At 40.6% G+C, this 15,787-nt stretch overlaps 1 protein-coding gene across 2 annotated transcripts in view; it reads left to right on the top strand.

Moving 5' to 3' along the window:
- prkd3 (protein kinase D3) overlaps positions 1-15,787 on the top strand; it is a 76,491-nt gene that overhangs the window by 40,686 nt on the left and 20,018 nt on the right. Inside the window, exons 3-8 of one of the 2 annotated variants that reach the window (XM_061243204.1) lie at positions 654-792; positions 10,398-10,529; positions 11,512-11,666; positions 13,597-13,786; positions 14,434-14,511; positions 14,659-14,863. In XM_061243204.1, the coding sequence (XP_061099188.1) occupies positions 654-792; positions 10,398-10,529; positions 11,512-11,666; positions 13,597-13,786; positions 14,434-14,511; positions 14,659-14,863 (899 nt within the window). Of the gene's footprint in view, positions 1-653; positions 793-10,397; positions 10,530-11,511; positions 11,667-13,593; positions 13,787-14,433; positions 14,512-14,658; positions 14,864-15,787 lie in introns of both variants that reach the window. The other variant, XM_061243195.1, reaches the window with a different exon arrangement.

Genomic DNA, 15,787 nt, shown 5'->3' with positions numbered 1-15,787 from the left:
AGCACACAAACAATCAGAATAAGCCCCCAGAATGCCATTGGCTGTGGCAGTTGGAATCATTTTTCAGCCAATGAGCTTTAATTGCTGTACAGCTGTACAATGTTTTGATACATTTGACAGCCCGACAAACTTTGAAACCCGAATTTAAGGACTATAAACACAGGCAGAGGGTGAGTCAACATGTCAGTGAGCCTTTTTCAATGATAGGAAGGGATTTACAATGGTCTTCTCACAATGTTTTAACACAAAAGTCTTACCTATTGTACCTTTAAATAAATGTTTTAAAATTCCTTTTATTCAACACACTTTATTGCATTGGATTAGTCTTCTCTGGATGTCTTTTGGGGGATTACTATTTTTTAAATATTTTAAATTTTAAACATTTGTTAAGAGTAGGACAGTGTGCTACCACACTACATTATTAACTAGATCATTTTAATTAAAGCCTGATAGTGGAGTTGTTGTTTTATCAAATCGATGTCAGCTGTAGCAGTAAAATCATTACTGTCAATACAGTCCAGCATTCACATTTGAGACAGGCTAGAGCCAAAAGGGGTGGCAGCCAATATGAAATTATGAAAGTTAGATTTACAAGGAATTTGGATTTCGTTCCATGTCTCGACTCAGACCAGTGTTATCTTCTCTCCCCTCAGTTCCCGGAGTGTGGGTTCTTTGGCATGTATGACAAGATCCTGCTCTTCCGCCATGACCTGAGCTCGGAGAACATCCTGCAGCTGCTGACGTCGGCCGAGGACATCCACGAAGGAGACCTTATCGAGGTGGTCCTCTCGGGTGAGTGCAGCCGCCTCAGTCTGTGGTCGCCCACCCATGGGGGGCAGGGGGGGTCTCGCCATGGGGCCAACTTTTGAGTTAGGCTATTAGTTTTGCCAATTGATATGAAGTCACCCCCCTCGTGACACCTATAAGCCATTTCCCAATTTTTCATAATTTTTTCAGAGGATTTTTTTACTCCAGCCCACAGGCAAAGATACATGTTTTTATTTCCTATAATCTTTGCGCCCTTGTTTTGTAACTGCCCAAGTGCTTTTCATTTGTTCATCCACAGAGGCAACGTAATTCACCCTGCATTTTCTTTGTTGTGCATGTGACTACGCACATAGCCAAGGAGACAATTGAACATGAGCAGTAAGTGAAACTGCTGCCCTGTGTGGTGGAATTTTTCCCCGTTGGTTTCTATTGCCATCTCTGTCTCTGTATATTATATACTGTAAGGGTCTCGCACACCCCACAAGCACTACCAACTTGTAACCAGTACAAACCGGACAACGGCTGTACTCAGCAGACAACCTACACTCAATCACCAGAAGTCCGTTTTATAACCGCCAATGATTTCTCAAGGTTTTTGGAAACTGGCTAAGCGTGTTTAATCCGATTAGACATTTATTTGACCTACGCTTTAATTCGTTTGAACGTGCTTCTCCTCGGGGTTCAGAATTAGCTGTGAACGCCCACGGTGGTACTTGATTGCGGTGAATTTTAACTGCAGCAGACTCCGGGCTATAGCCACCCGATGACTCAGTCAAGGCTATTATTTGTTTTACATAGACAAATTTGGTTTTAAGGCTTTTTTTGGTTGACATGTTTTCTCAGACCATTTCTAGTGCATTCGTCACAGTGAGACAGCTGCATGTGCTCAGGACGGTGTGAATACTGTGTTCTTAAACAGTCTATGCATGTAATAGGATATATCTTTATCTAGAAATGTAATGGGAATGGCTTCAATGTGCAATAAATGGGAGTTTGTACTTATCCTGCATTCTGTTTCAGGGAGCTGTGTGAATTTTAAAACATCAGGGTTCAGCATCAGTGTTGGAGAGTCATTTAACTACAGTTTACTGCATTCATATTTGTGTAGTGGTTGTGGTAGTATTGGGATGGTATTTTTTGTCATTTTCAGGTATAGTTAACTACAGGAACTACCTACTACTGAAATATTTTTTTATAATTCCTTTGAGCAAATACCACCTCCTCTCTCTTTTCACTCTAATCCTGATTGGTGTGAATCACTCTGCTCCACTATAGTTGCCAATGGTCGACTGCCAGTTGGCATACATTACTGGTTCCCCCCCTCTGAACTGTATAGTGCTCCTCCGCATGTGAAAAATGATTGCATTGCTCATACATGTGTCATGTGTCATGAACATGGTAAAGATGTTTTTTCCACAAACTAGTTTTAACTACATTCTTTGAGTAATTATAGTTTCATAAGCTTATTTTCTCTTTAGGGTAGCTTTGCTGAAGTACAACTACTTTCCATGTGAATTAATAGGCTGTTTGTGCAGCTACTGTATGATTCCAGAGTAGTTTCCCCAACACTGTAAACTCTGTCAGACCTTATGAGCCTGTTCCGGGATATGACTCAGCTACCTAGCAAAAGCTTGAGTCAAGTTTTCCTCCCAGCTACAAATTGGAACATGCAGCAAGTTAGGAAGGGCATGGCTGTATGTTTCGGATGTTTATCAAATTAATTCTCAGAGTTGGCCCTTTCATCACAAGCTGGTACTTTCATTGTGCATTTTAAGAGCTTCCCTGCAAACAGGTATTTTAAAACTGTGGTTAGCTTTGGCGACATGTTGTAGTGAACACAGTACATTCATTTATCCTGATACAGTGCCCTCCATAATGTTTGGGACAGAGAGCCATCATTTATTTATTTGGTTCAGACCAGCTCCCACCTCGACATGGTTTAGCTGGTTGACCAGTTCAGACTGGCTCCCAGCTTGACATGATTTGACCCATTCAAGCTTTGTTATGGCTACCGGCTCTTGCTGGTTGACCAGCTCATACCTACCTAGACCAGCTTCATGACAAGCTTGGCCATGCTGGTTGACCATCCCATACCCAGCAAGACCAGCTTTATGACAAGCTTGGTCATGCTGGTTGACCAGCTCATACTCATTTCGGCCAGCTTATGACCAGCTTGACCAGTTCCATTTTCAAGTGAATCTGGTGAATGGTGGTGAATCTAGAGAGTATAGACACAGAGCCCAGTGGGGCTGCCCAAGAAAGCATGACTGGACCTTCCTGGCTGGGAGGTCAGTTGTAGTGGGGACCTGGTTGCGCTCCATGGTGTAGTCTGTCAGAATCCTTGGAGTTTGCATTTAACGTGTGCTACTCACGGCGTGTTTCAGTACAGCATTATCAAACACGCCACAGCCTTTTTATGTGCATTTGCGGAAGATTTATTTTATGCTCTTAAAAGCATGAACATGTTTTGGCACTTACAATCTTTAAAAGGATCCCTACAGTCAACTTTGTACTGTTATTCGATCCTTAACTTTTCTCATATGTTGCTATGAAATTCCAATGAAAGACCTCTTTCACTTTTTTTTTTGCAATGTAGTCGGCTGTTCCTTTCATGTGACTCTGGGATGAAATATCCCAGTTTTCTCCTTTGAAGTAATCCCAAAAAACTGCCCCCATACCCCATGATGCGGCCCGGACCGTGCAAATTCGGAAAAATACAGTTGTCTCTTAATACAGTCTGCTTCGTTTCCCTGTGTTTATCTTCTCATTTCTGGGGAGTGTTTGCCAGCTTGTTTACTAGAGACGTCACAAAGATCCTTTGAAGAAATAAACTCAACCAAGATGGCAGTACATTAATGTCAGTTGAAATTATGCAATTAGCTTCTACATCCAGTGTGAATTAGAATTTGCTCAAAGGAGCTGAAAATAAAGAAAAATTATCTTTATAGCTTCTTCTCAGCCTGATTTTCTATCCTGTTTTCTTGTGAGGAAAGATACTGTTTTTCACTGTTGTTTCCCGATTCAGCTCTTATGGCTTCGTCTTTGTACAGACCTTGTGTTGGTTTGGGCCTCTGTGCCGTTAGCTTTGTGTGGTGTGGCGGCAGACGAGTGCGGCTATGTCTAAAGTCAGCGTTGGCCATTGGTTTAGTTTTAAAGTGTCTATTTTTTGGAGAAAATACTTCACTCATTCACTTACATAAGTATTATCTTCTTTTTATTAATTGTAACAATATCAAGTATGCAGCCCTTGTTGTTAGCCTGTCCCATCATTGCAGTCTCTTCTTTCATTTTGGAGCAGATTGATGGAACCTGTGTGCTCCAAAATGTTTCCTCCAGCTGAGCTGTGCAGACATTCAGCATTGGACTACACTTCCCATAAAGGTGGCGCAAACAGGACACAAGCACCAGCTGCTGACAGAAACACTCCCTCCCTTGGTGACGCTTGACAGAATAACACATTGCCTTTTGGGACTACTTTCATTTATCAGTTGTTTAAATATTTGTTAACCATTTGTCTATTTTTAAAATGGTAAAATATGTTCAATTCACTTCTAAAGTGACAGATGGAAGTGGCAGTCCAACTGACCATGTTTCTCAGTGCTTCATTGCTGGTGACTACATGTTCAAGTGACTGCAAGTCACTACAACAACGGGGCATGACAAATTCTGTCTGATCTAAATGATTTAATGTTGCATTAGTAACCACCATGCTGAATGCTCAGCAGAGTGTTCTATGGTCGAGATGGCCGATGAACAGTTTACCTCGCCATTCCCCCAAAGTGCATGAACCAAAAGACAAGGACAGAACTATAGACAGGTGTCGGATTTCAGCAGCTCCCTAAAGAAAAAAGCTCACTGGTATTTTGGCAGCATAGTATTTCTCCAGAGTGGTTTCAGTGGTTGTGAGATCCCTGTGTCCAGCATCAGAACTCCTCACTTGACTTGGCCACAGATTCTATTTCATTTTGGTCTGGACACTGAAAAAAGAGAGCAGTGGTTCTTCCATCACCACAATTTTAAAACATGTTAAAACATATTTTTTATGTTAAGTTTATGTGCTCAACGTGCAAAAATGAACTGTAATCTATGAGCAGAACACCGACTGGTATGGTCAAAGGCTATGTTATCCACTTAGCACAAACTATGTATATACAGTCTAATTCTGACACCACAACAGACTGTAGTATGGATTATTGATGGCCTGATTTTGCTGAAGGCACATGGTGGGAAGTATGTCAGTAATGTAGACAGATTTCATAGAATGACATAGCTCTGATTAACTTTACATGACATACTAATAAAGCTTATCTTTCCTGGTTAAAAACATTCTTAAATGGAAAATTTGAAGAATAGAAATGGCATGGTAGTAAACATGTTCTTACTTGAGTTTGTTTCCCTAATGAATAAAATAACATTGTGGTTTGATAAGTTATGTCATTACTAACTGAAACATAACTGGAGCAAACCATGACCTCTGCTGATGAAACTGTTGACTCACACAAGGAAAAGACTTGGTATGTCTTTCATTTAATTGTAAGTACCATCTCAGACAGTAAGCTGTCATTCCACTGAAATTTAAGAGGAGATTTTCTGTCAAAAGCTAGAATGTGTGCTTATGATACATATGAACTAGCTCCATGTGCAATTCCGAACCAGTCCTAGTAAGTCAGTAAACCGACTCCCTCCTTCATTTGGCACCATGAGATCACTTGCCTTCTGCCATCCAGAGCCTTTCATTAGTGAGCAGAGCCAGACAGCACCATGTTGAAAATAAACTGTCTGAATTTTACTTCATCACTTCATGTGTGTTTATGGGTATTTTGTCTTTTGTGATGCTATCACAGTCCCCTCCAAAAGTATTGAAATCAGGTATCAGATGGGTTAAGGTCTGGTGATTGACTTAGCCAGTCTAAAACCTTCCACCTTTTCTGACTAATGAAGTCCTTTGTTGTGTTGGCAGTGTGTTTTGGGTCATTGTCCTGCTGCATGATGTTCCTCCCAATTATTTCTCATTATTTCCGCATTTCTCAGTAAGTTGGCAGACAGAATGTTTTTGTAGACTACTGAATTCATTCTGTTGCTAACATCATAAGTAATAAAGATCAGTGAGCCCACTCCAGAAGCAGCCCTGCAAGCCCAAGCCATGACACTTCCTTGACCGTGCTTCCCAGATGAGCTCTTACGTTTTAGATCATGAGCAGATCCCTTATTTCTCCACACTTTGGTCTTTCCATCACTTTGTTAGAGGTTAATCTTGGTCTCATCAGTCTATAAAACTTTGTGGCTCATCTCTGTACTTCTTTGAAAGTTGTAATCTCGCTTATCGATTCTTACTACTGTGGTGGTTTGCAACCCTGCCCTGTGGAGATTGTTTCTGATGTCACTGACTGACATTTTGTGGTTTTTATTCGCAGCTCTCAGAATTTTTCTATCATCAACTGCCGTTGTTTTCTGTGGTTAACCTGTCCGATGTCTGCTGCTCAGTATGCCAGCGGTTTCTTTCTTTCTCAGGACATTCCAAGTTACAAGGTATCCCAAATGCTTGTGCAATGGCTCTGATCAATTTGCCCTCCTTTCAAAACTTCAAAATGGCTTGCTTGTCTCCCAAAGACAGCTCTCTGGTCTTCATGTTGGTTTATCTTTTCTAACACAAATTCAGGCTTCACAGGCAAAACCCAAGGCTATGACCAAGAGTAGGCATTCAGAACTATTTATTGTTTAATCAGTCTAACAGGACACATCTGGGCAACAAGAAACACCTGTTAGTCACATTTTCCAATACTTTTGCTCACATAAAATTTGGGTGGTCTGATACAAAAGGTGATATGTTCTAAGTTGTTTAACAAATCTAGTACCTAAAGCTGAAAATCGGATCTGTCATCTCATACAATTTTTTGACCTCAAACTCAATTTTCTTGCAAAAACAAAGGAATTGACCTTGCTATTCCAATACCTTTGGAGGGGACTGTAATTATTTTTGACTCAAATACTTTTCGATGCTTTACTGAGCTTGTCTGGTAGCTTGGAACCTATGAAATACTCTCAAAAAGTACAGACTATGGTGTCTGGCTCAATTGCACCAGGCAAGATCAATCATCACAGAAAAGTATTTAAATCAAAAAACAATTATCTATTTGACCCTGGTCTGTACAGTTTTTTAAATCAAAGAAAAAACACTTTTTGTTTGAAGGAGCCCCTAGAGTTCTTCTACATGATTTAATACTTTCATTCTCGACATTGCTGTCAGAGGTATGTCTGACTCGCTGCCTGTGTCTGCAAAAGAGATTTCCAGAAGGAGCGGCAAGAGAAACGCGGGGAGACAGAGGCAATCCATTATCTACAGGCCACCCGGAACCCCAAGGATTTGCTAAATCCGCAGTCTACAGCCCGAGAGCCGACTCGCTTCTTGGCCCAGCCTCAGCTATGGAGCTCTGCATTCGCACCACTTTTTCCACCCATGGCTCTCCAGCACATGTTGTAAACTAATGGAGGGGAGGGGAGGGGGGGCTTTTCTACCGTATGCCAGCTGTCACGAGCATGAGCAAGAGCAGGGGCCTTTTCATCAGGTTTTCTGTTGGTGGATTTTATCCCTCAAACATGGGAGAGTTTTTGAAGAAGCCGACACGGTAGGTTTCGGGGGAGGTTGTATTGGAGGTGATTGAAGGGGGATTTCGAGAAATATTACGGAGGCGGAAAAGCAGAAGCATATGGCAGCGCTGGTTTTCTGTCTGAAGCTGGATATGAAATGGCGGCGGCCATCTTGTGAACTGCCTGCTGTGAGGCCGTACTCTGTTCGGATGCACACTACTCTTTATTAAAGTGAAAGCCAAGCATTGAAAAGTTGAGTTGAGTATTTATGAGTTCAGTTGAGTTTATCAATTCCAGAGGGAGAACTGGTTTGTCATCAGAACAAAAAACAGGGGGGTTAGCATATAGTTGTCAAATACATATTTGTTTTAGATTCAAACACGTTTTACCTGTTACTGATATGGTATGGTGTATTTGGAACCTAAGAAATACTCTCCAAAAGTCAAACCCACCTTCTGGTCTCTTGGTTGGCTCAGTTGCACCAGTAAAGATCACTCGAGCACCGAAAAGTAATTGAATCCAAATCCAATGAAATTCTGTATTTAACCCAGGTCTGGTCAGCAAACCACAAGGTACATTTATTTAAGAAAACCTGTTGCTTAAAGGCCAATTTATGAGGCTGCGAAGGAGAATCATTCATATTAGGTGGTGGGGAGTCTGTGAGGAGGATGAGGGTTTTTAGGTGAAAGGTTGCCAGAGGAATTCAAGACTTTGTATCTGTCATTCTGGCTCAGGGCATTTTAAATGAAGAATCATTGATGACAATGAGGTTTTGGACTGAGAAAGCCTGCGCTCTTTCTGACAGAGGTTAGCTCACATTTTTTACTTTTGAGAGCAAAGTGAATCGCTGACCTTAATTAAACAGATGTCCTTCCCTTCAGGTCATGCAACCTTTGATCCTTTTTATTCACTCAGTACACTTAATGAAAAAAGATACTCCACTCCATTAACTAGCACAGTAGCTTTGAGCATAACCAGCAATAACAAAACCTGCCCTTCAAGATTGCATATTGTAGCTCTTTGCTACAAATATTCTGTGTGAGTGCAGGGAAGGAAGAGTACCATCATATATTCACAAATAATATCACAATATTGCAAAAATATCACTTAAATATGCCTAATTAAGGAGAACTGCTGATATTGTATCTGATTGTATTGAGTCTTTTGTGAATTAATTACTGTATTGGGGTGAGGATCAATTATTTAGTCTGCATGTGTGTATAACTGCAGAGTGGATCTTTAAATACACCTGAGAGAAACATAACTATGAGAGACACAAGTTCACAACTTCCTGGATGTTCTATCCTTGCAAACTACAACATTATACACAGGACGACATGATCTGGTTTGAATAGGAATCAATTTGTCATATTGTTTAGAATAATCTAATAGCCATGACAAAGTATTTTATTGAAGTCAAACATGGCAATAAGTCAGTTTTTTTATATGACACTACATTCACTACATGGTGCCTCTTATGCATATTTATGAAGTCAGCCTTACATTTCTCCAGGAAATTACCTGCTGGATGCTATCACATTTTTAATTTTTTAGATGACCAACAAGTAGACTCTATAGATAGCTGGGTCCTTCTCCATCCTTCACTATATCAATGCAATCAAGTAGCATGCATCCCACACCTTCAGATTCTTCAGAAATATTTGAATGTTTTAAAATGTGTGCATTAAATAATGTTGTACAAAACATTCATTCCGGAATTTACAAACTTCAAAGTTGGCTTTCTTGCTTGTGGCACATTAATTTCCATGACTTAAGTCCTCAGGCACTCCTCTGTTTGTGCCTCGGTTATTGTTAGAATATTGCACACTTGGGTGCTGCTTTCAGTGATACACAGTGAGCAGTTTCATAAACAATATTCATTTGCTGAATGGTTTATTGCCAATACAAGTGGCATGCAGCTCCTCAGTAGACTCCTCAGTGTTGTCTGTTCTGAGAGGGAAGAGGTTGATGATGCCATGAAAATGTGTTAGATGCATGATTTATGCCGTTGAAAAATGGGCTGCCTTGTCATTATTGTGCTTATTGGGCTCGAGTGAAATAGTTAGTGGCTTATGTTTTATGTTGGTGGGATTTAGAATTTTTTTTATTGGAAGTGCTTTCACACCACGTTGTCACACGCTGTGTGTCACTTGCCATTTTTTGGGAACATGAGCTGCTGGCGATGTTTTGGGAGGTGTGTGGTGTGGTCGGTTAGGCAGAGCTCCATCAGGCCTGCAGCTGGGCCTGAACCTCACCATGGTTGAAGCTATGAAATTTTCAATAATTCACTGATTTGATTGCTTGGAAGTGGTAGCTCTAAAATCGCATGGGTAACATCAAGATACTTACCTTTTACTGCAGAAGTCCAAATATTCAGCTATATAATTGGATAGTATTTTTTTTTTCATATTATTGACGGAGTGATGGTATTTGATGGTATTTCATGTATCAGATTTCTTTCCAAACTTTTTTTCTTGAATCATAACTAGGTTCTGACTCCATCATGCACTTCCAAAAACTTTTCAGTACAGTACAACATCAAGTTTTTATTTTGTTGTGTTTCACCCTATGTTTACATCACTAATTCTTTTTCTTTTTTTCATATTCATTGGATGAAAAACAATGAGATACGGTTGACAAAACCGCATACTGTTGCGTGAATTCATACTGCCCAGCCAAAAAGGAAAAACTTTGCCAAAGTTATTGTGCTGATGTTGGATGTCGTCCTTTGACACCCTACAAAATTTGGGGAGAATGCTTGAATTCGTTTGGAAGTTACAGGAATTTTCATATATTATCATACTTTATGTGTTACATTGTTAATGTTTCACAATTTGACAACATTTGTGGCACTCACTAATCATACATGAGCTTGAGTTTGGAAAGACCAATAGCACATACAGCATACTGTATGGTATAGGAGAATGTTCTTTATACAACACACATTTTTAGCCTAATAAATCTCATTAAGTCTAACCCTTATCATTATGAGGGCATTGCTTTTTGTTTCAGTTTCCTTACAGATTTCTTGTGAATTTTAGCTCTCGCCACCGTTGAGGATTTCCAAATCCGGCCCCATGCCCTTTTCGTGCACTCCTACAAGGCTCCAACCTTCTGTGACTACTGCGGCGAGATGCTATGGGGGCTGGTTCGACAGGGCCTGAAATGTGAAGGTATGGGTCCTCCACGGATGCTCAACATTCAATCACAAAACGTGGAAAACTCAAGCTTGTCAAAGTGGTTCCATGTCACCGTGTTACATCGCATAAACCAGAGAAAATCATTATCTTAAATCAAAATCAGTAAAGTATTGGGAGAATTAGCAATTGTAGTCTGTTTTTATGAAGATGTCCCTGATCTTTTCTATTATCTCTGTTTATTGCCGTGAACTGCACTGCTTTCACCAGGCTTATGAGCAAGAAGTATAAGCCTGGCATGCAAGCCAATGAGGCTTTTGTTATATGGAGTCAAAGTTAAAACTGAGACCTACTGGAGTCAGTCAGAACTAAGCAGATCAAGAAACTCTTTCTTTTCCAAACATGGTGGGAGAATGCCTGTGGTGACTGTAACTTATTTTCCAAACACATAAAAGAGAAAAAGAACAGGGGCTTAAAGGCTTTCTTTAGTTACAGTACTTTCATATTTCACACCAATTCATTCATATACCAATTCATTACCAGTCATGCCAGTTGGCTGGTTTGATTGTTACTGCATTTAAGAGAGTACTTAAAGAGCCCATAAACACGCTCCTGTATTAGGGTGTATTGCTCATAACTAGTGATCAGGTTGGTTAGGCTGAGGGAAAATGACTACCAGATATAGTACCAGCTTGGTTTAATATACAGATTCCCTTTTAATAAATTACTTGTTACCTAGCATGTTGTTCCACCACTTTCTTACAACTACATACCATTAACATCCTTAGTTACTATAACTCTTCAAGCCAGTTTATAGTTAAGCAATATATGATTGCTGCCATTTGGTGGTCGGTCGGCAGTAGTTACTGTATATTAGTACAATGGAGGATTTGATGTCGTCAATATCATTTTTGTGCCCATTGCTGAGACTTCTATTGAACTTTGGCCCCATTGCTGGCTCAGTTGTCATGACAAGTCCTGTGTGAATGTAAACCCTGAAAATTGAGTGTCTCCACAGGTTGCGGGCTGAACTACCACAAGCGCTGTGCCTTCAAGATCCCCAACAATTGCAGTGGGGTGCGGAAGAGGCGTCTGTCCAACGTGTCGCTGCCGGGACCCTCGCTTTCTGCCCCACGTCCGACGCTTGTTGAGAATGCCCCGGCCCCAGAAGAGGTGTGTGTGTGGGGGGGTGGGGGGGTGGGGGGGGGGGGTGGCTTGTTTGCCTTTTGCTTGAAGCAAACCTGCCCTGCTATCAGATTCCACTGGAACAGGGGTCACCAACCCTGTTCCTGGAGATCTACCATCCTGAAGGTTTTCACTTCAATTTGGCACACCTGATTCTACTAATTAGCAACTCAATGAGATCTGAAGCTGTTGAATGAGGCGTGTTTTGTTTGGGTTGGAGTGAAAACCTATAAGACGGTAGATCGCCAGGACCAGGGTTGTTGACCACTGCACCAGAATGTCCTCATTTGTGTGTCCTGCCTCCATGAGGGTCATGAAAGTGAATGAAAATCTTCATGTCAAATTATGGTCAGAATATAAAGAGATTTATAAGACAAAATAATGCTGGAAGGTTATATTTCTCTTTTGTCTAAAATGGAAATCCATATTTTATGTCCCTAGTTTTATTCAAAGTACAATGCTGAAAATTGCATTTGTGAAAAGATCCTTCATAATCAGTGAGGGGATTATTTGTGTTGTCTTTGTTGGCATTTTATTTTTAAAACGATGAGATAAGAGAATCAGATTTCTGTGAAATTATGGACAGTACAAGAAGATCAGTGTATAAGAAATACATAAGAAAAAATGAGGAAAGATAAAGCAGTCAAAGTCACTCAAAGTCAGAAAAATGTGAAAAGAATCAATGAATGTTTAAAGAAATGAGATAAAAGGCTTGATAAGAACATTAATAATTAAATAAAAGACTTAACAAGGGGAAAGAGAGGAATTAGTCATGATTAAACAAAAATACGAGCCAAATATGAATAAAAAAGAAATGGCCTTCTTGGCTTCCTGGCTTGCCGCAACATTTTCCGGGGGGGAGTGTCCGGGGTAGGCGAAAGGCTTTGGATCTAAATTTGTTTCCTTTAGCAGAGGCTGAACCACAGCTAATTTTAATTAATTTAGCCATCTAAAATCTTGTGCCCTTAAATAGAGCCTTTTACCAACAAAATGCACCCATTGTATTTGCGCACTGCTTCTCAGTTCATCTGTTCTATCCATTCCGCTGGTTAATTATCTGAATCATTCAACTGATAATACCCCTGAGGCGAGCTGTTAAAAATGTCCCCATGACTTTTACTGTGCTCACATCTAAATGTATTAATGGCCAGTTTTGTTCAGGCTAATCCCTTCTTGTATCTCGTGAATTGCCTGGCAGATAAAGACGGTTGATTTTCGAAAATTGTACCTCTGGTGTCTCTGGCAACCAGTCAAGGTTTACACAACAGCCTTTGCATAAGCTCTAAGCGCAAACCCTGGGTGAGATGTTCTATATGGCGTTCATATCTTACAGACTGGCACTGAAAATGCAGCTAGTCAAATAGGTTTAGTTGAAGCCAAATTCTGTTTTTGCTTCCTGCTGTGAGATATGATTTCTGGTATATCACAGGTTATAGTTAAGGTTAGACCTGGAGCCTGGGTTGAATACGTAATTGTATTGGACTTTTCAGAGTATTTCAAAAGGTTTCAATACACCAGTCAATCTTGTAGTGTAGAAAAGTATTTTAATCCAAAATAATTACTTATTTGACCCAGGTCTGGTTAGGTTTAGCATCAGAGTAAGATCTCTTTAAATTGACATGGTCTGTCAATGGCCTGTTCCCCTGTCTCTGTCTCTCTATGTCTACTATGTTGTTAAAATGATTTACCAGCCCCGATATGACCATATTTCCATCCCATGGTCTTACTGACAGCCCCAATATGACCATGGTCCTATCCTATAGTCTTATTGCCAACATAAATATGACCATAGTTCTGTTCTATGTTCTTACTGCCATCCCTGATATGACCATGGTCCTGTTCTGTGGTCTTACTGCCAGCCACGATATGACCATGGTTCTCTTTCACTCTCTGACTGCCCCCATGGTCTCCCTAGCAGCGCTCCCACCAGGATGCCGGGAAGCGGGTCCCGTCCTGGAGCGGGCGGCCCATCTGGATGGAGAAGATGGTGCTGGGGAGAGTCAAGGTGCCCCACACCTTCGCCGTGCACACCTACACCCGTCCCACCATCTGCCAGTTCTGCAAACGTCTGCTGAAGGGCCTCTTCAGGCAGGGCATGCAGTGTAAAGGTAGGATCCCACGCACTCTCTCCCCAAATACGATCTCAAACAGCTGGGAGAGTTGCACCACATTTATAGAGGTCACCCAGGCCAGTCACTTGGAGCCTTACACAGATGTGCTCTTGTAATTGAATGTAACACTATGAAGGTTTCTTAGCCTTTTCAGACCTTGTGCACATTACAATGTACACCACTTGTTCGCCCTTTGTTTTGTGATATTTTTGCCACATTAATCTATTTAAAAAAACGTACGTCCATTGAATCTTATATCTTACATTTTACATTTTACAGCATCCACTGGAATGTACAAAAATCTCAAAATTAAAGATTAGCAAAAAGGTTTTTTTGACTGACTCTCATTTCTGGATGAATTTTGTGAGGGGAAAATGCGTAGTTGGTTTCTCTTGGCAACGGGGCTGCACAATTGTCCCTTTTACATTTATTTAACAAATATTCTCTTCCTGAACCACTAAAAGCATTATGCAAACAACACTAGGTTAGATGAACAGCAGTCCATACATTTTATAAAAACGCTGTTGAAGCAGCACTCAACTGTAGAGACTATGTTAAATGCAGATGGATAATGGCTATGGCTACATTAGCTTTGCCTTATCATTTTTCAACTTCCAATAATTATTTGATACTCTTTCTTTCAGATTGTAAATTTAATTGTCACAAACGATGCGCATCAAAGGTACCGAGGGACTGCCTTGGTGAGGTGGTCTTCAATGGAGGTATGAACTTTGTTATTTAATTTAATGTAAAATCCCTGACAACATTTTGAGAGGAGTTATCACTTACTTTACTTACTTACTTACTTACTTTCAATAGCTTATCGATCTGTCTATCAATCTGTCTGTCTCTATTTTCCTTGCCTGTAGAGCCAGCCAGCCCTGGCCCGGACTCGGACACCACCATGGAGGTGGACATTAGTGACGTAGCTAGCGAGAGCGAGAGCGGGCGGGGCATGGATGACTCAGAGGTCTCGTCCCCCACTGAGAGCAAGATCTTCTTCATGGACCCACCCTATATGGAGCCACCCTATCTGGACGGGGAAAAGGACGAGGAGGCCGGCAAAACAATCAGGTAGTGCAGAGCAGTATCTCACACAGGGCCAGCATTAGAGACTCGTACTCTGGTCCGTCACACCTGCCCACCTCATTTTCCCTGTCTTTACTGTTGGCTGTGCCACAAATTTGTCTCTGCTGCCTCTGGCTCTGTGTCTGCCTGTGTCTTTCTCTTTGTCAATGTCTACATGTCTACGTCAGTTTTATAAGTTAGATTCCAGTGCCGTATTACAGAAATGTCCAATCTTTAGTCCAAAGTTAAGATAGAACATGGCTAATATGGGATTTTTCACAAATTCATATTGCAAAAGTAAATCTTAACTAACGTTTTAGATTTGTTTCGAAAATGTTTTTTGGGGAAATTGTAGAGAACAACAGCATGGGGGTTAATGTGAGTGAATGTGTATTTTAGTGTTTTATAGTTTAGTTTGTTCTGAATTTTATCATGCTGGTGTATTTGTGTTTTCTATGTTGTGTGTACAGTATACGTATGGGTGTACTGTATGGGAAAAATCTCAAAAGCAGGGCCCTCATGAACACAAACAATGAGTTGGGACTTTATACATACTAGAGACCAGTGATGAAATTGTGACAGGCAAAATGTGTTTGTTTTTCGTATATGTATCAATAAACGAAATGTGTATGTGTAAAGTCCCAACTTTTTGTTTTGATTGTTCTGTGCAAGGCTCCACTTTTTTATGTTATGACCATTAACTTCATGTTTTCACCCTCATGAAACTTCCATTTGAGACTGGGGCATAATTTTGCATTTAGTATTGAGCATGAAAGTGAGTTTGAATGTGCACAGATGTATTTCATTTTGTGCATTTGCCTTTACAGTACAGGTTTGTATGTCAGACTGTTGTTTATGCAGTGCCCTCCAAAAATATATGATTTACATTAACAAAAATAATGCATGCAATAAAGAATACAAGTACTTAAT

Source organism: Conger conger, chromosome 1 (assembly GCF_963514075.1).
Source record: "Conger conger chromosome 1, fConCon1.1, whole genome shotgun sequence".
In the NCBI taxonomy this organism is placed as follows: Eukaryota; Metazoa; Chordata; class Actinopteri; order Anguilliformes; family Congridae; genus Conger; species Conger conger.
Note: the sequence above shows the minus strand (reverse complement) of the source record. Positions and strands in the feature narration are given on the sequence as shown.